At 36.7% G+C, this 24,760-nt stretch overlaps 1 protein-coding gene across 4 annotated transcripts in view; it reads left to right on the forward strand.

The window, feature by feature from the left end:
* Window positions 1–22,505, forward strand: part of LOC124363192 (sodium/hydrogen exchanger 9B2-like) — a 36,713-nt gene extending 14,208 nt beyond the window's left edge. For 2 of the 4 annotated variants that reach the window (XM_046818349.1, XM_046818346.1), the window contains exons 2-10: window positions 2,345–2,435; window positions 4,466–4,792; window positions 6,236–6,418; window positions 7,408–7,583; window positions 7,763–7,872; window positions 7,985–8,149; window positions 12,208–12,351; window positions 20,100–20,201; window positions 22,216–22,505. In XM_046818349.1, coding sequence (XP_046674305.1) covers window positions 2,345–2,435; window positions 4,466–4,792; window positions 6,236–6,418; window positions 7,408–7,583; window positions 7,763–7,872; window positions 7,985–8,149; window positions 12,208–12,351; window positions 20,100–20,201; window positions 22,216–22,449 — 1,532 coding nt within the window. In that variant the 3' untranslated portion in view covers window positions 22,450–22,505. Of the gene's footprint in view, window positions 1–2,166; window positions 2,247–2,344; window positions 2,436–4,465; window positions 4,793–6,235; window positions 6,419–7,407; window positions 7,584–7,762; window positions 7,873–7,984; window positions 8,150–12,207; window positions 12,352–13,121; window positions 13,266–20,099; window positions 20,202–22,215 lie in introns of those variants that run through there. The other 2 variants (XM_046818348.1, XM_046818350.1) reach the window with 2 other exon arrangements.
* The last annotated feature ends 2,255 nt before the right edge of the window (window positions 22,506–24,760 follow it).

Genomic DNA, 24,760 nt, shown 5'->3' on the forward strand with positions numbered 1-24,760 from the left:
GGTAAGTTTCCTTGTTAGTTATAGTAGCACTGTTTAAAAAGTGATCCACACTTAGTATCTCTCGTTGCTTGCTCTGGGCGTTATCTAGACAGTCAGATCCCGGAGTTTACGTGATCAGATCAGTTTAATGATTCCTTTGGCCACATCTGAGCCGGTCTCGGACTGCTCTGAGGGTAAGTTCCTTGGTTAGTTATAGTAGCACTGTTTAAGGTGATCCACACTTTAGTATCTCCTCGTTGGCTTGCTCTGGGCGTTATCTAGACAGTCAGATCCCGAGTCTCGTGATCAGATCAGTTTAATGATTCCCTTGGCCACATCTGAGCCGGTTCTCGGACTGCTCTGAGGGTAAGTTCCTTGGTTAGTTATAGTAACACTGTTTAAAGTGATCCACACTTTAGTATCTCTCGTTGTTTGCTCTGGGCGTTATCTAGACAGTCAGATCCCGGAGTGTCGTGATCAGATCAGTTTTAATGATTCCCTTGGCCTCATCTAAACCGTCTCAGACTGCTCTGAGGGTAGGTTCCTTGGGGGTTAGTTTATAGTAACACTGTTTAAAGTGATCCACACTTTAGTATCTCTCGTTGCTTGCTCCTGGGCGTTATCTAGACAGTCAGATCCCGGAGTGTCGTGATCAGATCAGTTTAATGATTCCCTTGGCCACATCTGAGCCGGTCTCGGACTGCTCTGAGGGTAAGTTCTCGATGTGTTTGTGGTAGCACTGTTGAAAGTGATCCGCACTTTAGTATCTCTCGTTGCTTGCTCTGGGGGGCGTTATCTAGACAGTCAGATCCCGGAGTGTCGTGATCAGATCAGTTTAATGATTCCCTTGGCCACATCTCAGCCGGTCTCGGACTGCTCTGAGGGTAGGTTCCTTGGTTAGTTATAGTAACACACTGTTTAAAGTGATCCACACTTTAGTATCTCTCGTTGCTTGCTCTGGCGTTATCTAGACAGTCAGATCCCGGAGTGTCGTGATCAGATCATTTAATGATTCCCTTTGGCCACATCTGAGCCGGTCTCGGACTGCTCCTCTGAGGGTAAGTTCCTTGGTTAGTTTATAGTAGCACTGTTTAAAGTGATCCACACTTTAGTATCTCTCGTTGACTTGCTCTGGGGCGTTATCTAGACAGTCAGATCCCGGAATGTCGTGATCAGATCAGTTTAATGATTCCTTGGCCACATCTGAGCCGGTCTCGGACTGCTCCTCTGAGGGTAAGTTCCTTGGTTAGTTATAGTAGCACTGTTTTAAAAGTGATCCACACTTTAGTATCTCTCGTTGCTTGCTCTGGGCGTTATCTACGACAGTCAGATCCCGGAGTGTCGTGATCAGATCAGTTTAATGATTCCTTTGGCCACATCTGGAGCCGGTCCTCGGACTGCTCCTCTGAGGTAAGTTCCTTGGTTAGTTATAGTAGCACTGTTTAAAGTGATCCACACTTTAGTATCTCTCGTTGCTTGCTCTGGGCGTTATCTAGACAGTCAGATCCCGGAGTTTCGTGATCAGATCAGTTTAATGATTCCTTTTGCCACATCTGAGCCGGTCTCGGACTGCTCTGAGGGTAAGTTCCTTGTTAGTTTATAGTAGCTACTGTTTAAGGTGATCCACACTTTAGTATCTCTCGTTGCTTGCTCTGGGCGTTTTATCTAGACAGTCAGATCCCGAGTCCTCGTGATCAGATCATTAATGATTCCCTTGGCCACATCTGAGCCGGTCCTCGGACTGCTCTGAGGGTAAGTTCCTTGGTTAGTTATAGTAACACTGTTTAAAGTGATCCACACTTTAGTATCTCTCGTTGTTTGCTCTGGGCGTTATCTAGACAGTCAGATCCCGGAGTGTCGTGATCAGATCAGTTTAATGATTCCCTTGGCCTCATCTAAAACCGGTGCTCAGGACTGCTCTGAGGGTAGGTTCCTTGGTTAGTTATAGTAACACTGTTTAAAGTGATCCACACTTTAGTATCTCTCGTCTGCTTGCTCTGGGGGCGTTATCTAGACAGTCAGATCCGGAGTGTCGTGATCAGATCAGTTTAATGATTCCCTGGCCACATCTGAGCCGGTCTCGGACTGCTCTGAGGGTAAGTTCCTCGATGTGTTGTGGTAGCACTGTTGAAAGTGATCCGCACTTTAGTATCTCTCGTTGCTTGCTCTGGGCGTTATCTACGACAGTCAGATCCCGGAGTGTCGTGATCAGATCAGTTTAATGATTCCCTTGGCCACATCTGAGCCGGTCTCGGACTGCTCTGAGGGTAAATTCCTCGATTAATTGTGGTAGCACTGGTTTAAACAGGTTAGTATCTCCAGTTGTTTGTTCTCTGCAATTAGTTCTACTGGAGGTTTGTTTCAGATGCGGATAGCGGAACTTCACCGCAGAACAACTCTTACAATGACAACAGAACTGACCCAGCTGTCGACACCAGACCAGTGTCTAACAACAGGTATTTACAAAATAACAACTCAAAGCGTAGTTTTACGATGTAGGATAGAGGTTCTATACAAAAGTCAATACTGGACAAGTGCGATCAAAATGGGATAATTTACTTTTCAATTTACTTCGATAATGAAGTTATCAACCCTTTACAATTATTAATTATATCCTTTTCTTTTACGAGGATTGCTAATTAAACTGGTCCTGGTATTTGGTGCATAATGTAATCTAGAACCATACGTAAGTTTCCGTACAATCCTTAGAGTCCTTAGAGTATATCGTATAGAAGGGCCTAGAACCAATGATCATTGCATAAGCCTGTAACCCGAGGTTCCTTCAAATCGATAGAGGAATTTTCCCGTAAGTAATAAATCGATTGTCATCCATGTTTTGGATGAGGTCTAAATGGGAGGGTAGGAAGTAGGTATTTGAAATATGAAATTATATTTTACTTAACTTGACACACTTAAATATTTAAATCATTGTCAGCCAAGTAGATAATTAGACTGAAAGCCACCTCTTTAACGGCCTATATGGTTAAACAATCCTCTCACATCTTTAACCCTTTTCTTTCATTTTGACCTCTTCCTAAAACTAGTATGGCTGACGATCGGTGTCTTTCATATAGGAAATTCCTCTAGCGATTTGAAGGATGAGTTCAGTTGAGGATAACTTATAACACGTGGAATGTTTTCACCCAAATTCCACCCATATTACTGGAATGTGAACTTTTTCAATTCTGCGGTCGGTCAATTAAATAACTTACACAATGTGACGAACCGAGATGTGTTGGCAGGGAACAGAACAATTCACTCTTTGTTATTCTGTAATCATGTTATTTCAAAAAAGGTAATTTGCAAATCAGATAGATTTCATTTGACCTCCAAGTGTGCTTGTCAAAACGTACGGTTTTATTAATAACAAATACATCATATCTTTAACAAAGCAAGTGTTAGACAATAAGATAACTACGAGATAAGCACTTCAGAAATGATCATGTGATAATGAATGATTAATAAATAATTACAATAATATTAACTTCACTTATATAAAAGAAAAAGATTATATCTATAACCGTTTATTAGGAGGCTTGGAAGTGTGTAAAATTGAGTTTTTTAGATTTGTTGAAACTTTTTACTTTGAGTAGTATAGCAACAAAAACACAATATACATTATACATATAGAGTAGTATACATAAAAACACGAGAATCCATTAATAAGCGGTCGGACAGTGGCATAAATATGTTTCAAACAAATAAATATATAATTGTATAAAAAATGAGAAATAATTTATTTGGTTATGCATATTTGCAAACAATTAAAGAGTATAATATTCAATATTAAAGAATAGCTCCTTCACAAAGACTATGATAGTTTTTGGGGAACAGATCCTCCAAACATGAGTTCCCTGTCGTTAGATAAATAAAACAATAAATAACTCCATGATAAATATAGTGGCTGAAATAATATATATTGAAACCTTTACAGAATAAAATAGATTAAAGCTGGACTACAAAAATATTTTAAAAGACAAAATATCAACAGACCGTCAAGATTGAATCTGTATTTAAGATAATTGGCTAAGCGTTAGCAAAGCCTATCATTCGAGAGGATGAAATTTCATCTCTCTCTCTCTCTCTCCCTCCTCTCCTCTCCTCTCCTCTCCTCTCCTCTCTCCCTTCCTATCCCTACATTTACCACCAACAGAAGACACACTCTTAACACACAATCCTACAAAGTTACAACATCATACGCCAACCCACTATAAACGCTCCTGATGAACATAAGATCAACAATTAAGCTAATGTACACACAAAAAAGTTGTAAAATATTCTAAGTCACACTTATCTATGTTTAGTAGCCATAAGGCTACTTTCGTTTTATATGTTTAGAGTTTGAACAGACTTGATAGCTTAAGGCAATCTGGTAATTTATCAAAAATTAGATTTGCAATGTAGTGTGCATTTGTGCAATTGATAGACTTCTCCTATTTCACAATCACAATATTGACGCAATAACAACCTCCTAACCCTCTTCCAGTAACATCAGAGGCCACGGATGGCTCACTCAGAAGATCGCAGGCCAGTGTGGTTGTGCCAACAACTGCCTGGTAAAGGCCCTAGGACTGCTGACGCTGCTGATGCTCTGCTGGCTGCTGCTGATCGTGCTGCTGGGGCCAGAAGCTCTCCCAGGGGGCGGACTGTTCACGCTGCTGACGCTGGTGCTGGTAGCTCAGCTTGTGGGCGAGTTGGTGGACCTGATGGGGCTGCCCTCCATCCTCGGCATGCTGATCACCGGCATCGCAGCTCGGTCTCTGGGTCTATACAACGTGTCCGAAGTCTACCTTAATATAGTCAGCACTTTGAGGTAATCACAGTAGTTTTTTAAATCCAAAATGAATCGGTTCATGAACACTTCAGTTGTTTTTGGCAGAACACTGTAATCCTCTTTGATTTCTGCGACTCATTTATTACAAATATTCAGTAATATAAGACGTGTTCAGAATGTAAGTACAGTTACAAAAAATATTTCTACATGAAAGCCCAAACTTAACTTATTTTTCGACATAGTTTCTACCGATGTTGAAACACTTGTCGTAGCGGGTGATCAATTTGTCTATACCGTCTTCGAAGAAGGTTCCCGCCAACGAATGTAGCCACGACTACACGGCATTTTTCTCAAAGCGTTTGCCGCCTAGCTCGCGCTCATGTGCAGGAACAAGTGGTAGTCAGACGGTGCCAAGTCCGGGCTGTAAGGCGGGTGATTGAACCACAGCTGACGAAGTTGTAGAACCAATGTTTGAGTGTGACCAGCGGTATGGGGCCAAGCATTGTAATGGAGTAACACAATTCCGTTACTGGACATTCCTCTCCGTTTGTTTTGAATTGCCCGCCTTAGTTTTCTTAAGGTTTCGCAATACCTTGCCGCATGAATGGTTTCACCTCTTGGGATAAAATCGATCAGCTAACCACCTTTCCGATCCAAAATGACAGTGAACATGATTTTTTGTGCATCCATTGTCGTCTTGAATTTTTGTTTCTTCGGGGATTGGGTGTGTCACCACTCCATTGACTGCTGTTAGGATTCCGGTGTGACATGACGGACCCAAGTTTCATCATCTGTCACAATTTTGTTTAAAAAATCCGCACCATCATCACTGTACCGTGTGAGAAAACTCAAAGCACTTCGGAGAATGAAACGGTACTTACTTTCTGAACACGCCTCGTAACAGAACTCTTTACGTGATTGAAAAATTGGTAATAAGCTTTTACATTACTAATGTTCCATTTACGTTTATTCTATCTCTTTAAATCATCATTGTAAGTATTTTGGTAGATTGGAAAAAATGATTCAATTTTAAAACCCCACTATTAGATAACAGACAGTGTTCAAGTATCTCCTATTAGCTAGATATAAACCAACGCAACTAGTTATTAAAAGATCAGACACGAAGTTACGGAAGAGTAAATCGTACAGATGGACAGATAGAGGGAAGGTCAATCTTTGATTTTTGATCTTTAATTTTTTATTCCAAACCTAATCTAACCTAACCTAACCTAATCTAATCTAACCTAACCTAACCTAACCTAATTTAATCTAACCTAAACTAACGTAATCTAACCTAACATAACCTAATCTAACCTAACCTAATCTAATCTAACCTAACCTAACCTAATCTAATCTAATCTAACCTAACCTAGGCGTTTTTATCAAGAGTTATCGCACAGACAAACAGACGAGCAGAAGAGATGATTATAAGAACATGCCGGATCAAAAATAATGTTAATATGCAATGCTTAAATGTTCCAGAGAAGTAGCCCTAGGGATCATCCTCATCAAGGCAGGGCTCGGTCTGGATCCTGTAGCTCTGCTGAAGCTGTCCTTCACTGTCATCAGGCTGGCAGTGTGCCCTGGGCTTATGGAGGCTGTGACAGTTGCTGTCATGACCCACTACGTCCTGGACTACCCCTGGCTATGGGGCTTCGCCCTAGGGTACTTCATATTGATTAACCACCATTTGACCATCAATTATCGTTTTTTTTATTCATCAATACTGAGATCAAGGATTACCAAACTAATGAGTCAATGTGATGCATAAACGATAAAGTTAAAAGTTATTTTAGAAATTGATGGGACTACTGCAAGTTAGACACTTGGCGCCCTTAATGTTTCATAGCGCGTTATGTACGATTAAAAAACACTTAGTGTACACAACTTGAAATCGCACTCTATTGCAATGAGCCTTCAAAAAGACGATAAGTGACCATTTTAAATTACTAAAGGAGAATTTGTTATTCAAAATTTGCAAACTGACCATCAATTAGGTGATGTGGATTGGTAGATTAATATGTGATAACTACAACAACTTTCAGGAATTTGGATGTGAAAGATTAAGGAAAAGAAGAAAACAGGATTTTTCTGGACATTGTCATCGTTTAGTGATACAAAAAAAAAACAAAAACAATAACACTACGTTTCGAGATCCGCAATCTGGTCTCTTCTTCAGGTATACAACTAACCTAACACATTATTACAAACTAGGTTAAAATAAACAAATCATACCATAGCGTTGTAGCTAGTTTGTCGTTATGTGTGAGATTAGTTATTTACCTGAAGAAGAGATAAGACTGCAGATCTCGAAACGTGTGTTACTGATGTTTTTTATCACTAAACGATAGCAAATATTCGGAAAAAATCCTGTTTCCTGAACAATCCTTTCATCGTCAAAAACAAACTTCAAACAACGAAGGGAAAGAACTTAACGTGAACCATAATAAAAGTAAACAAACAACGAAATAAAACTTAATTATGGTTTTAGTGGGGGCTAAGTTGGAGTAGTCAATTTTATCTTCCACTTAACTCACAATGATAAAAGAATAAATAAATTTAAAATACTTACAGGTTTCCTAGCTTGCTTGAATATAAAAACATGTTTGAAATGAGTTTTTATGGATTTACTAAATTGATCCAAATGGTTTTAGATTTTTGATGTGCGCAATATCCCCTGCAGTAGTGGTCCCAACACTTTTGAAACTGAAGAAGGAAGGATATGGGGAAGGAAAAGGGATATCGACCTTGGTGATTGCAGCTTCCAGTATTGACGATGTCCTTGCTATATCCGTCTTCTCGATATGCATCAGCATTATCTTTTCTACAGGTAATTCGGGGTCATTTTGAATAGTCTTTCACGCTATTATGAAGGGTAGGCCAATTGATCTCGGAAAGAAGTGCAGTTGTGGTAATGCGTTACTCATCCAAGACAGTATTGAAATCTCTTACAATCTAAAACACAAATTATTGATCATTAAGACTGAATCCAATGAACTTCTGTTCTAGGTGAGAGCCTGATGATGCAAGTTCTGCAAGGACCCATGGACGTGTGTGTTGGACTGGCGGTGGGGTCGTTGTGGGGGATCGTGTCTGGTCTTACCCCTCATTTGGATGACGTAAGTGGATTAGGATACTTTAAATTACCGCAGAGAAATTCGGAGAAATAAACTTGTCTAGAAACAGGGGTTTATGATATCCTTTTGTGACAGTATCTTTGTTTACCAACAGGAGCAAATCGTATGGAAGAGGGTGGTGATGGTTGGAGGTGCAGGTCTGTGTGCTGTTCTTGGGAGTTCCTACATCGGGTTCCCGGGTGCAGGACCTCTCATAGCCATCACCGCTGCATTTGTGGCTGCCATCGTCTGGAAGTTACAAGGGGGAGCCCCGGCCACAGTGAGAAACTCAGTTGATCTGTTCCTTCAATGCCTATTACATCAATTATATTAACCCAGTTGATATATTCCTTCAATCTGTCTATTACATCAATTTGATTAACCCAGTTGATATATTCCTTCGATCAGTTTATTAAATCAATTTGATTAACCCAGTTGATATATTCCTTCAATATATCTAATACATCAATTTGATTAACCCAGTTGATCTATTCCTTCAATCCGTTTATTACATCAATTTGATTAACCCAGTTGATATATTCCTCCAATATATCTAATACATCAATTTGATTAACCCAGTTGATATATTCCTTCAATCTATCTATTACATCAATTTTATTAACCGAGTTGATATATTCCTTCAATCTTTCTATTACATCAGTTTTATTAACCCAGTTGATATATTCCTTCGATCCGTTTATTACATCAATTTGATTAACCCAGTTGATATATTCCTTCAATCTGTCTATTACATAAATTTAATTAACCCAGTTGATATATTCCTTCGATCTGTCTATTACACCAATTTGATTAACCCAGTTGATCTATTCCTTCAATCTGTCTATTACACCAATTTGATTAACCCAGTTGATATATTCCTTCGATCCGTTTATTACATCAATTTGATTAACCCAGTTGATATATTCCTCCAATATATCTAATACATCAATTTGATTAACCCAGTTGATCTATTCCTTCGATCCGTTTATTACATCAATTTGATTAACCCAGTTGATATATTCCTCCAATATATCTAATACATCAATTTGATTAACCCAGTTGATATATTCCTTCAATATATCTAATACATCATTTTGGTTAACCAAGTTGAAATATTCCTTCAATCTATCTATTACATCAATTTGATTAACTCAGTTGATATATTCCTTCAATCTTTCCATTATATCAGTTTTATTAACCCAGTTGATATATTCCTTCGATCCGTTTATTACATCAATTTGATTAACTCAGTTGATATATTCCTTCAATCTTTCTATTACATCAGTTTTATTAACCCAGTTGATATATTCCTTCGATCCGTTTATTACATCAATTTGATTAACCCAGTTGATATATTCCTTCAATCTGTCTATTACATAATTTAATTAACCCAGTTGATATATTCCTTCGATCTGTCTATTACACCAATTTGATTAACCCAGTTGATCTATTCCTTCGATCCGTTTATTACATCAATTTGATTAACCCAGTTGATATATTCCTCCAATATATCTAATACATCAATTTGATTAACCCAGTTGATCTATTCCTTCGATCCGTTTATTACATCAATTTGATTAACCCAGTTTGATATATTCCTCCAATATATCTAATACATCAATTTGATTAACCCAGTTGATATATTCCTTCAATATATCTAATACATCATTTTGATTAACCAAGTTGATATATTCCTTCAATCTATCTATTACATCAATTTGATTAACCGAGTTGATCTATTCCTTCAATCTGTCTATTACATAAATTTAATTAACCCGGTTGATATATTCCTTCAATCTGTCTATTACATCAATTTGATTAACCCAGTTGATATATTCCTTCGATCCGTTATTACATCAATTTAATTAACCCAGTTGATATATTCCTTCGATCTGTTTATTAAATCAATTTGATTAACCCAGTTGATATATTCCTTCAATATATCTAATACATCATTTTGATTAACCAAGTTGATATATTCCTTCAATCTATCTATTACATCAATTTGATTAACCCACTTGATCTATTCCTTCGATCCGTTTATTACATCAATTTGATTAACCCAGTTGATATATTCCTCCAATATATCTAATACATCAATTTGATTAACCCAGTTGATATATTCCTTCGATCCGTTTATTACATCAATTTGATTAACTCAGTTGATATATTCCTTCAATCTTTCTATTACATCAGTTTTATTAACCCAGTTGATATATTCCTTCGATCCGTTTATTACATCAATTTGATTAACCCAGTTGATATATTCCTTCAATCTGTCTATTACATCAATTTAATTAACCCAGTTGATATATTCCTTCAATCTGTCTATTACACCAATTTGATTAACCCAGATGATCTATTCCTTCGATCCGTTTATTACATCAATTTGATTAACCCAGTTGATATATTCCTCCAATATATCTAATACATCAATTTGATTAACCCAGTTGATCTATTCCTTCGATCCGTTTATTACATCAATTTGATTAACCCAGTTGATATATTCCTCCAATATATCTAATACATCAATTTGATTAACCCAGTTGATATATTCCTTCAGTCTGTCTATTACATCAATTTGATTAACTCAGTTGATATATTCCTTCAATCTCTCTATTACATCAATTTGATTAACCCAGTTGATATATTCCTTCGATCTGTCGAATACAATGGGTAAAACGTAAAAATACCTCTCCCTATTAGAAAATTAAACAAATAGTACAAAATAAATAAACTTATACCTATATAAACGATCTAAGACAGCTTCGCGATTTTAGCAGTGCACGGAATGTCCGCGTCAGCTACATCCATATCGGTTTGGGCTACATCGACCAGATAACTATTTATCTTATCTGCAACAGATTGTGGCTCACTGATAATTGACCCGTCTTCTAATTCAATCTTATCAAAACTGACATTACTCTGAGTTTCTCTTATACTATTGATTAATTTCCATTGGCTAGCTGGATCACTGTTGACATTTTTAACCTTATTACTTAACCTTATAATAACGCCTTTTTGCATAGTCGATTTCTTGTTTTAATTAAAAGAAAATTTGTTGTAATAACTTTTTAAAATGTTTTCCTAAGGTCCTTTCTGTAACTTGCTATAAATCATTTTTCTTTTATTAACTTTATTTAACAATCGTTATGAGAACCACGGACTAATTAGTTGGTAACAACCCGCGTAAGATGGATTATCAATAGAAAATAGGTGGTTTAATTACTTGGAAGTTAATCTCCAGTTATAATTCTAAGAATAGCGACAGGAATATACTTTTATATGTAGATATCGCTCGTAGTTACAGCTTTAGCCGCAGTGGCAGCACTGAAGAGGTTAATCTGCTTTATCGACATGGTAAATACACATTCATCGTGATTCATATTGAATTGTTTATGTTGTGAGCTCTATTTTTATGGGAGGAAAATTGATAACATATGTAATCTCCCATTAACAATTACGATTTTATATTATCAAAAATATATAAATATATTTTGTGTACAAAACACGTTTAATAAACAATATGCACGTTATGACGTGTTGTACATTTGATATTTAAGTTTTGATATAAACTTAAATATCTAATAACTTATATCTAATAACTTAAATACGCCCAAGATATAAACCCTAGGGCGTATTTTAGATGTCAAAACAAGTACTGTAGAACATTTTCTACAAACTCACATATTCAGAATAAATCCCTCCAGCGGTAGAAAATAAAATGATCATTTATTAATATTAGATACACTCTCATGTCAAACTTTATACAAATATGGACGTGTTTAAGCTTTATAAACAAAGAATTAATTTTTGGTGTTCAAAGATTAACCGCGTAGTACAAAATAGATTTAGAGAAAAATGTCCCCTCCCCACATATAAGCAATGAAAAATCCTTCTGACTAAATTTATGTCCAATTTAGGGCAGTTGCCCTCGTGTTGTTATTGTCTAGGAGATTATTACCATCTGTTACAGAATGCTGTAGAGGAGGTGTTCTCCAGTATGTGGCTTGTGATGCAGCCGGTGCTGTTCGGACTGATCGGTGCCGAGATCGACCTCAGACAGTTGGAGCTGGAGATTGTCACCTGGGGAGTCATCATCATTGCAGCCGCCCTCGTGTTGTTACTGTCTAGGAGATTATTACCATCTGTTACAGAATGCTGTAGAGGAAGTGTTCTCCAGCATCTGGCTTGTGATGCAGCCAGTACTGTTCGGACTGATCGGTGCCGAGATCGACCTCAGACAGTTGGAGCTGGAGATTGTCACCTGGGGAGTCATCATCATTGCAGCCGCCCTCGTGTTGTTACTGTCTAGGAGATTATTACCATCTGTTACAGAATGCTGTAGAGGAGGTGTTCTCCAGCATCTGGCTTGTGATGCAGCCAGTACTGTTCGGACTGATCGGTGCCGAGATCGACCTCAGGCAGTTGGAGCTGGAGATTGTCACCTGGGGAGTCATCATCATTGCAGCCGCCCTCGTGTTGTTACTGTCTAGGAGATTATTACCATCTGTTACAGAATGCTGTAGAGGAGGTGTTCTCCAGCATCTGGCTTGTGATGCAGCCAGTACTGTTCGGACTGATCGGTGCCGAGATCGACCTCAGGCAGTTGGAGCTAGAGATTGTCACCTGGGGAGTCATCATCATTGCAGCCGCCCTCGTGTTGTTACTGTCTAGGAGATTATTACCATCTGTTACAGAATGCTGTAGAGGAGGTGTTCTCCAGCATCTGGCTTGTGATGCAGCAGCCAGGACTGTTCGGACTGATCGGTGCCGAGATCGACCTCAGACAGTTGGAGCTGGAGATTGTCACCTGGGGAGTCATCATCATTGCAGTCGCCCTTGTGTTATTATTGTCTAGGACATTATTACCGTCTGTTACAGAATGCTGTAGAGGAGGTGTTCTCCAGCATCTGGCTTGTGATGCAGCCAGTACTGTTCGGACTGATCGGTGCCGAGATCGACCTTAGGCAGTTGGAGTTGGAGTTGGAGATTGTCACCTGGGGAGTCATCATCATTGCAGCCGCCCTCGTGTTGTTACTGTCTAGGAGATTATTACCATCTGTTACAGAATGCTGTAGAGGAGGTGTTCTCCAGCATCTGGCTTGTGATGCAGTCGGCGCTGTTCGGACTGATCGGTGGCGAGATCGACCTCAGACAGTTGGAGCTGGAGATTGTCACCTGGGGAGTCATCATCATTGCAGCCGCCCGTTTGTTGTTACTGTCTAGGAGATTATTACCATCTGTTACAGAATGCTGTAGAGGAGGTGTTCTCCAGCATCTGGCTTGTGATGCAGCCAGTACTGTTCGGATTGATCGGTGCCGAGATCGACCTCAGACAGTTGGAGCTAGAGATTGTCACCTGGGGAGTCATCATCATTGCAGCCGCCCTTGTGGTTTGTAGGATACTGTTTATGTGTTCTTGGTTTATAATAAGAATACTGTATCAAAGTGATTGTTTTTTTTTTTAATTTTTTTTTAATACAGTTGAGTTTTATTTAGGAAGATAAAAATTCTGTTCAGAAAATACCAAATGTGAGTTCGTGTTTGAACAACTTCTTAATATTGTCTTATATTTTAATATATGCATCTTCTTATCTACATTTATAAACTACTAGGGATTGGAGAGGGAGCGATAAGCGTTAATTTCTCAAAATATTTCGTTCTCTCTCTGGGGAGCCATTTTAAATCAACATTTGTTAAACTGAAACTGCCAATACTAAGCAGGCGTCTGTATAGGTGGAACAATGTGATTAGCTGAAGCTTAGCCAACCACAGACCCTTACCACGGGTTGCCAGCTTTTAAAAGATTTCACACTGTCTTTTTTATTGAAATTATTTTCATTCTTGATTATTTTTATCTCTTCTCTTATTACCTTATTTATTTATTAATGTATGGCGAATTTCCGCAAATTTTGTTCCAATGATCAATTTCTTGTATTCACGTGAAAACGTTTTTACTATTTTATTCAAATAATAATTTTATTATTTTTTTATTGAAATAATATTTTTTTTGTAATTTACAAATTGTAACAAGTTTATTCATGAATTCGAAATCAATTGAAAATAATATCATCTGTTAATGCAAATGTACGTGTCGTATGAAGATCTAACTCTAGATGTTTTTATGTGGATGGATGTTTCGTCGTTAGCATTAATGAGGATTCTGTGTAGGCGGCAGTTAGAAGAGGTTTGGACCAGGGGGTGGCGGCCAGATATTGGCTTCTTCTGAATTTGTGGTTATTACATACAGTGGTGGTAAAGTACCGTAGCGATTATGTATAGAAGTGGGTACAAAAAAATGAAGATTACGGGCTGTGATGATTACCTACAATGACAATAATTACTTACTTTTACGATTGCAGAAAATGACGTTTGCGAACAGTGACGACTAACTACAATCACAATAATTACTTACTTTAACGATTATAGAAAATGAGGTTTACGAACAGTGACGACTAACTACAATCACAATAATTACTTACTTTTACGGTTATAGAAAAATGAGGATTGCGAACAGTGACGACTAACTAGAATCACAATAATTACTTACTTTTACGATTATAGAAAAATGAGGATTGCGGATAGTGACGTTTACCTGCAATGACAACAATTACTTACTTTTACGATTATAGAAAAATGAGGATTGCGGATAGTGACGTTTACCTGCAATGACAACAATTACTTACTTTTACGATTATAGAAAAATGAGGATTGCGGACTATAACGACTACCTACAATGACAATAATTGCTTACTTTGATAATTACAAAAAATGAGGATTGAGAATAGTGGTGACTAACTACAATGACAATAATCGCTTCTTTTGATGATTACAGAAAATGAGGTTAGCGAATAATGACGATTTCCTTCTATTACAATAATCACTTACTTAGACGTTTATATAAAAAAATACTACAAATAGTGATTATGTCACAATTAACAGTGAAGGTTTCGTAGATAAGTAATCGCGAACAATGGCAATGTAGATAAGTAATGGGCAATGGCTAAAAATAACAACATATTTATGGATTGTTAAAAGTTTATAAAAGGTAATTGGTCTCCCCCTGTTAACTAACTAACAGATTGCTGAGAATAAAAATATCGAATTGATGAATAACAAATCTATGTTTCATAAACGCCTCTATAATGTGAAATAAAATACGTACTAAGAGTTGAGGAATTCTATGCTTCAATTGTTTTGTTTTTTTTGTGTGTGAATAAAGTAGGCTACTCTTGCAAAAGTCAATGTAATTACCCGAAATGTTTTGCAGTAAACTGGGGGCTCAGATACAGATATGGCGGATAAACATGTGTAGTATAAAGACGAAAGAACATGAGGTCACTTCGCTTGTCCAGGGTATTATCTACAAATGAAGTGTGAAGTATTTTAGTTTGATTAATTATATTACATTTAAATACTCTACTCAATTAAACGGGTCAAACGACTGCTTTACTTTAACTGTTGACATTTCCACAAAGGCGAGCCTTTGAAAGGTCACACGGATGTTCCCACGAAGCGATCAATAATGCCTTTGGAGCGCTTTGGTCTTAATTAGTGAGTTAATTGCGCTAATTAAACTTAAAAAAGTAATTTATACTATTCTTATGAACCTCTAATTAACAGTATTTCCGACGTGTACCTATTGTTGGCAACTCGCATACGAGTACAGTAATTAGTTTTAATTTGTGGTTTGTTTATTATTTTTGTAGATTTTACGAGGTCACCAGGATTGTTTTGGGTAATTTTATCGTTATAAAACAATAATGAAAAACTCCTCTACATCTACTCTCTTTTTATATAACCTCTACGCACACTGGAACTTGAAATGGTAATTGAATTCAAATTTCGTATCTGTTAAAATTTGGTTTTTGGTATTGGTATGGTTGTTATATTGCTTTTATGTACGTGATTTCAACACATGGAAAATATAAACTAAATGGAATTGGGATTCATAAGTACGGTACTGTATGACTTAAGGTACAACACTTGTGTTAGTTTACAATAGAACCGCTTAAACTGTACTTTTGGATAGCGCCGGCTGAAAGAATTGAAACGTCGCAAATACAATGGCGCATCTGACTGGCATTCCTGCAACGTTGCCAAGTTGTGCAATTTCTCGGTGTAGTGATAAACTGGTCCTGGTATATAGATTACATCATCTGCGATTAAAAGCTGTATGTTTCTTTATTTCATCTTCTTGAATTTCTGATTTATATTTGATTATGCATATACTTTAAGTGTGTTTCTTTATTTATCTAAAGCGTTCGATTGTGTTGACCATATTACACTGCTTGACAGACTGAATCGCATGGCATTCGAGGCGTGCCTCTCGCATGGCTTAGTTCATTTCTAAGTCAAAGAACTCAAGTTGTCCAAATTTCTAATCATGTTTCTAATTCTACGAATATGAGTTATGGAGACCCTCAAGGATCCATTCTCAGCCAATTCTCTTCCTGTTTTCATGTCAATGATGTAAAATCATCGCTACCCCACACGGGAAAATCGTGCAGTATACTGATGATACGACTCTTTGTTACAATGGATCTTCGAAATCAGATTTGGAACAAAACGCATTTTGTTGGAATTAACAATTGTGTCCAAACTCTTCCATAGACTCAATTTAATGACAAATTCTTCTAATCTAACGTATTAAATTTCACTTAAAACTCAGTAGACTTCGAGTCTGAAACCTAGCGTCATGTTAGCGGATACAATACTAGAATAAGTCTATCCCCCGAAATTCTTCAGAATTTACCCTTGATCAAAGTTTGACATGGAATGTTCACATCGATCACGTTTGCTCAAATTAGCCTGAGGCATTTATGTTCTGAAGTCTCTAGCCGAATACTGCCCAAGTAAAGTTCTGATAACGACGTATTATGGCTTGCTTTTTCCCCACCTCGCTTACGGATTGGTATTATGGGGTGCCTTTGCTAGTAATCAATTTTCAGTGTTCAAATTACAGAAGCAAGCATCCGCACCGTTTGCAAAATTGAAGTTTAGAGAGTCGTGTAGATCAACTTTCAAAAGGTTGCAAGTGTTAACTCTGCCTAGCCTCTAGATCATGGAAACAACGTTATATTGTATGTATAAATGTGCCTTGGACTACGGGCCGAGACATTCATTCGGACGGGACTAGAGGCAGAGACAACTACCGAACTGGGAGACACATGATGATGGTTTATGAACGCTTGCCTTCACAGGCAATGGTTTATTTTATTAACGGATTGCCTAATGAATTAAGAAAAGCCCCTACACTCAAGGAGTTAAAAACTCGTTTGACAGTGGCGTAGCGAAGGGGGGGGGTCCAGGGGGTCCGGACCCTCCCCCCCCGAAATTTTTAAAACATAAAAAATTAAGCATGGAGCAGGAGAAAAAAGGAGAGTTATCATTACTCTTTGTCTACAAACATTAAATTGATTGATTTAATTGGTGAAAGTGGCCGTTGTTAAAAATATAATTGTCCTTCCGTTTAAATCATAAAGTATCAAACTATACTTTTGGGCTCGGCTTTTCGGATAGTGTACTTTAATCACGGTATTTCTATAGGGCGCGATCACGTGACGTGGCAAAGTAACCGGAACCGTAACACGGCGAACAGTTTAAATTAGCGACCACTTCGCTTCGTTCAAATTCGTCTTGGGGACGTAAAATTACCGATTAGAATTAAGTTACGACGTTGATTTTAGGTGTCATTAAACTGCAGACGTGTATATAATTATCGAACAAAATAAAAAAATCAGCTATGGTCGGAAAATACACTTGAAAAACTCTACTGATTAGAACTTCAGCTAATTTGGACTTCAGTGATTGAGGTAAACGTGGTGTTTTCAGTTGAGTTAGGACGACGATTTTTGTTACCATTAAACTGTACACTGTACCTATATAATTATCGAGAAAAAAATCACTTCCGGTCGGTAAATACCGAATAAAAGATCTCTACAGATTCAAGTTTTGATGATTTTGGATTTCACTGGTTGAGGTAAAAGTGGTACTTAGAATTATGTTAGGACGTTGATTTTAGGTATTAATTCTACGCCGACTAATACATATATAATTATCGAGAAAACAAAACAATAAAATCACTTCCGGACGGAAAATACTGAAGAAAAGCTCTCTACAGATTCAAGTTTTGACGATTTTGGATTTCACTGGTTGAGGTAAAAGGTGGTACTTAGAATTATGTATAGGACGTTGATTCTTTCAACGCCGACTAATACATACATAATTATTGAGAAAACAAAACAATAAAATCATTTTCGGTCGGAAAATACCGAGGAAAAGCTCTCTACAGATTCAAGTTTTGACGATTTTGGATTTCACTCGTTGAGTGGTTGAGGTAAAATTAGTACTTAGAATTATGTTAGGACGTTGATTCTTTCCTACACGCTGACTAATACATATATAATTATCGGAGAAACAAAACAATAAAATCCATTTCCGGTCGGACGGAAAATACGAAGAAAAGCTCTCTACAGATTCAAGTTTTTGACGATTTTGGATTTCACTGGTTGAGTCGTTGAGATAAAAGTGGTACTTAGACCTATGTTAGAACATTGATTTTGGGTATCAATTGAATGCCGACTAATAACTACATAATTATCGAAGAAATATTGAAAAAAGCACTTCCGGTCGGATAATGAGAAGTGATAAGAAGTTCCGACTACTTTGGATTTCACTGACTGAGTTATTTCATTTTCCTTAGTATATTCCGATCGGAAGTGATCATTTTCTTCTAAATCAGTAGAGTTTTTTCCGGTGCATTTTCCGACACTTAATTTTTGATCTGTACCCTAGCAACGCTTGAAAATTGCCCACCTTTTCTAAAGGGTTTTTGGCCGTCAGTGGCCCAATGTCCCCGAAGGGGTATTTCATTTTCTCCACAGAATATAGTTTGTGTCAATTATACACTTGAGTGAAGCTCTGTTTTGTTCTTCTTCTTTCTTATCCAGTGAATGCAACATCACATTGGTGCCTTCTACTCGGCCAGAATCGAACTTCGTAAAGTTTCTGTAGCTATACAAGAAAATTTGTGGTACTAGAGTTGCTGTGAGAGTTGAATTTGCCTATTAAATCTTTCCACTTTTCTATAAGGCATAGTTACTAAAGCTCAATATTTTTACCTTTTACCAGTGAACTCATTGGCAAATAACACACAAAACTTCCCCCGGATCCCGGTTTCGGACCCCCCCCCCCGAACGAAATTTCTGGGCTACGCTACTGTCGTTTGACATGCTGTTATCGCCAAATGAATTTTATAATGTAAAAACAGTTTTCTATAGTATGACTAGGAGACCACACAATAACAAGACTGACACTCGAACGAAGTGGGAAGTATTGGTGATGGATGAATGTGGAATGTGCTCAAATGTATGTCTGAATGAGAGCTCGTTTGTAGTACGTATGTCCTAATTTGAACATGTTTTGACGTATTGCTATACATATGTATTTTATCTCAGCAGTAAATCATTGACTATTGACTACTATACAGGGTCATTCAAAATTCAGTGCCCACCTCTGTCATTTCTAGACAGTTTCAGCAATTAAAATAAAATTTTAGAGATTTTTTGTAGGATAATAAAACCTACTTTTTGGTGTATTAAAAAATGAGGACAAGACCCTTGAGGGGGGGGCGCATTCCAACACAAAATGTTCAAACGGTAAGTGTACATTGTTGAAAAGGTTGAAGAGAATAAAATAAACATTTTGACGCAAACCGGAAGTTGATATCTATCGCCGTTCCAAGATAGCGGTCGCTAAATGGCGAAAAATAGGGTTTTTGCTATTCACAAACGTGAGGATTAAATTGTGGGGGGTTTCAGATCAAGAAACGCGTACCTGATTTCAGTTTTACAAATTACCCACTCATTTCCATGATGGCGGTGGTTTCAAAGTGGAAAAAGGAAGTTGTCCTTCGTCCTTTGGTAATCCTTTCCAGGGATTTGAATGAAAAACCGGTATCTGGGGGATTTACAGGTCGAGGAGAATGAATTTTAGAACGGTTTTCAAGAATACCTTCCACGTTAGCGGGGGGTTTTAACGGGGGGGGGAGGTTGCCATTTGAAGATTTTGAGTTTGGGTGTGCCCCCCCAGAGGGTCTGTCCCCCAACATTTGTAGATACGCCATAAAGTAGGTTTCATAAACCCACAAAGGGTCTCTAGACATGACGAAAGGTACAAAGATATCCAACGTGTTTCAGAACTAATTATTCTGTAATCTGTCACAGATACGGGTGTTGACATGCTCCTTGGTTTTGGTTGGTGGTAAGTTGAACTTCAAGGAAGTCGTGTTCGTGAACCTCGCTTGGCTACCCAAAGCAACAGTTCAGGTAAGTTGTAGTTCAAATTCATTATATCTGTTCGAACAGTAATCTATATACATAAAGCAAAGTCGGGTTTAGTTACACCATTTATAACTCAAGAATTGTTGTACTGATTATAATTATCTCTGACTTCTTGGAATCGTTCCCATTGCGTGTTGTAGAATAACTATTAAAATATCGAAGAAAAAGAGTTTCATGCAATAGATTGAAAGGGCTTGTTAAATGTTGTCAACTTATAAGTAAAACCAGTGTTTCATGACAGTACAACCATATGTAATTAATACTACCACTTTTTGTCAGTTCTTATTTCATAAGTTTCTTCAGCCACTGTTAATCACAGAGTAGTATCATGACCAGATAGAAAATTTAAAAGTTTTAGTAAAAAACTGTTTTAAGTGTACATTTTAGCAAATGTTAAGTATGCAGTTCTTGAAAAGTATTGTAATGGAGATATCAAAGACAAGTTACCATCTAACATTTTACTATAAATTTAAAGACTGTTATGAAACCAAAAAGAAAACAATACACATCCTTAATACTTATACCAAGGAATGGGTCAGCATGTCGAATTGGTCATTTTTTAAATCCATTTATTTTATTCTGTACTTTATTTTTAGTTTATTTTCCAACGGTAAATCTGTTGACAGATGATAATATAAACTACAAACAAAACAAGATGGACATTCAATATTCACTAGTATGCAAAATAAATATATTGCTCAATAAATCTTACTGGCAATCATAACCATAAATAATAAGTGCTTAATAAGACTCAATAATAATTACAGCAACAAACAATATAACAAATATAACTGAAAAAAACTGTATCACAAAAAAACAAGTCACAGAAACCATGGAAAGACTGACAATATATGGATTAGAAATAAACCATATATTAATACTAATAAGTTACTTCAGAAATGAAAAAAACTATATCCTATACCATTGCTCTGTACCATTCTTTCACTTTATCACACAATATTCATTTATTGTTAGATTGTTTAACATCTAATGGCAATTTATTTAAAAAAAAGTGGGCTAAAAATAACCTAAAAAGGTACTAATTTCAGTTATTAGGATATATTTTGAAGCAATCAGTCAATTTTGTTAAATGTGCCTTCATTTAATCATTTTCGAAATACATTTTATTTTTTCCAACAAATGCGTTTATTTTGACTTTGATTTTCGTATGAAATGTAATCAATATAGCTTGTTTCAAAATCATTAGTTTCGTATTTAACTTAGATATTAGCCTACAAAATAAACAAAATGTAGCTATGCTCGGAAGGGTTAATTAAATTTGAATGTTGATTTTAGCTCCAGTTCACTTTCCTTTTTATTGCAGCGTCTGGTATCTGACGCTGTCTGACTTAGACTCCTGGATTACTGTAAAAGGAAGGTGAACTGGAGCTAAACTCAACATTCAAATTGAATCAACCCTTTTTTCCCATAGCTACGTTATGTGTAGAAAACTTGGTTACTCCACCGTGCTTAGAGATCGTGTCTATCACATCGTAGTGCACTCAATTGTGTACCTGATGTGACAATGAGACTACCACTACACATATTTGTAGGTGTCTCTGGTGTCGAAACTATGTGAAGGTACGTTTTGAGCTTCTTCGTTGCCGACTTTCTTTGATCTCTTCAGACGAACATGACTCCAGGAGTCAAGTCTGAAACAGCGTCAGATACCAGACGCTGCAATAAAAAGGAAGGTGAACTGGAGCTAAACTCAACATTCAAATTAAACAAAATAGATTTCTTTTCACATTTTCAAAGTTGGACCGTTTAAATGAATGCTCACGACAACTATCGAATTTATATTTTTAATTCTTTAACCAATCCACACCAAGACTATAACACAGTTTTAACGAAATACATTCATCGTCGCTATTAGCTGATTTAGCAGAGTGGAAATTTTTTAAATTTGATTAAAGGTTTCTGAAATATATATGTTAGAGTTACCATTCAGCTGGCGTGTGTCTTTCCACCAAGAGTGATAGTCCCGATCATGTTGCAGGCAGCACTAGCGCCCCAAGCGTTGGACATGGTACGAAAGATGACCGCACCGCCTCCTGAAGACCTAGAGCGAGGATCTCAATTCCTGACCATCGCCGTCCTATCCATCCTCATCACCGCCCCCCTGGGTGCCATCGGAGCCAGCGTGGCAGGACCTAGGCTGCTCTCCAAGCATTCGTCCAACACTTCCTCCCCCAACACCAATTCCACCCGCCAGCCAGACCATAACCTGTGAGGATAGAGCAAAAGCACCTGTGAAATAAGCAATAAAAACTGGTTCTTATTATTAAATGTGTTTTTTCTATTCACTAAGCAAACGTACAGATTCCAAAATCGGAAGATTAAGTCTTGTCTTATGACCTCAGTCTCCTAATGAGACGCAAGTAAAGAAACATTGGTAAATATTATAATTATTCCCCTAATTACCTTTAAAACGCCCATAACCTAATAAACTTCTTAACACTTTTCTATTTTAAGTTTGTTTTGACGATAGAAGAATTATTGTGAAAAAAACGGGATTTTTTGGATATTTGCCATTACAATGCTCTGGTATTATTTTTTTTGTATTTTAACCCAGATCGTAGTTATGTGATAGGTAAGCTATTCACCTGAGGAAGAGATCAGATTACACATCTCGAAACGTTGTGTTGATTTTTTTTTTATCAATAAACGATCAATAGCAAATTCCAGAAAATTTCTGTTTCTTTCACTTTTTTTATTGACAACTTTAGTTTTATATATTTGTATAACTGACTATAAGTTAAAACAATTTTAAATATTCGTTTTCCATAATATTTTTTAATCTTTTTAATAGAAAATACCTTTTTTGAAACGCGAACACCGTGGCGTCTACTGGTTTAAATTTAATCCTTAAAGCCTTTATAAATAAGTCTTACCTATGAAGTAAATTTATCGGAATTATCTGAAGTATCCATCGTGATTTTAATTTTCTAGAAAATCTTAATTAAAATGCAGCAACAAGTCTAACGAGTTTCTATAATAAAAAGACAGTAGGAATATTACTAAACGTAAACGTACACTACTACAACAAAAAGTGGTATCGTATATGAATATTAAATATCTAAAATGATGACATAACTGCATAAAAATACAATCTTATCATAAAATAATGATCATAAAATAAAGTTTTCTTCTTCACACAGTGTCGAAACATTGTTCAAGCAATTAAATTATTGAAATATTTCGACCTTGATGTGGAAAGCTATTTTCAGTTAAAAAAATGTCAAACCGAAACTGCAAGTAATGGATATCCGCTTGTACATGTGGATTGAAGGGGGCGGAACTGTATCAAGATTGTCTGTGGGTTAACCAATCAACAACCAATGAGATGTCTTCTTTATCAAAGGCTGCCAGAGTTTTGACAATTTGATGTTATCTTCTTTGTTGAATTTATTTATTTTGTCTTGATTATTTCTAAGGTTTCTCTTGGATTGTAAATGTGCAATACAAGAAAAAGAAACATTCCTTTATAAATAAATAAATAAATATATATATATATATATATATATATATATATATATATATTACTAATATTATGATGAAATAATGTTTGTTTTTTTTCTGTATTGCACATTTGGTTTTGTGATTGTGATCCTGTAGGCTATGGCCAATTATTTATTATGCTTATATTTCGTATATCTTAATGTGTTCAATGACTCGGGTACATATTAGACGATTTGTTTCCTGAATGTAGACTGAGTCACGACTATAGGAAATCCTAAGCAATAACTTTGTACCATGTTGGACGAAACAAATTTAAGTGTTGTATTCAAATAAACTATGCCACAAATGTAATACTGGTGGGATACTGAACGTTAGTGTTGACGTTAGCTCTATTTCATCTTCGCTTAGTAGGGTCTTTAGTCCGAAATTGAGCAAAACTCAATATTCGCATTGAATCAACCCTTGCCACCAAAGCTGCGTTATGTGTAGAAAACTCGGTTGCTTCGCCGTACTTTGGAATCGTTTTTAAAACATCGTGTGTACTCAATTTTGCATCTGACAAGACAATGAGAACAGCTCAATTAATAGCTACTGGGTAAACCAGGCAGAGCTCCTCTGTAATCTAGATGTCTCTGATCATTTTGAACGTCTTATATTTGGGTATCTTCAGACGGATGTAGACTCCAGATCCTACGAGTCAAGTCTGTGACAAGGACTTAGCCAGCGAAGGGTCCAAGGGGTCCGGACTCCCCAAAATTTTCAAAAATGATTATTATTATTTAAATAATTCAGTATTACTGACATGTATCGATTCTCAAAAAAAAAAAAAAAATAAATAAAATAAAAAAAATAAAAAAACGTATCAAGAACTTTTTAAGGAACAAAATGGGGCTTTACTCTCTGTCCACTAAGTAAAAATATTTGTTGTCTGGACCTCCTCCACCAAATGTTTTCTTGGTCTCTGACAGTGCTAGATTTGAGACGCTTCTCTAAGGTAAAGATGAAATCGAGTAAACTCAACATTTGCATTGTATCAACCCTTCCCATACCCACGTTATTTGCATACATTAATTGATGCAAAT

The sequence above is a fragment of the Homalodisca vitripennis genome, chromosome 5 (genome assembly GCF_021130785.1).
Source record: "Homalodisca vitripennis isolate AUS2020 chromosome 5, UT_GWSS_2.1, whole genome shotgun sequence".
In the NCBI taxonomy this organism is placed as follows: domain Eukaryota; kingdom Metazoa; phylum Arthropoda; class Insecta; order Hemiptera; family Cicadellidae; genus Homalodisca; species Homalodisca vitripennis.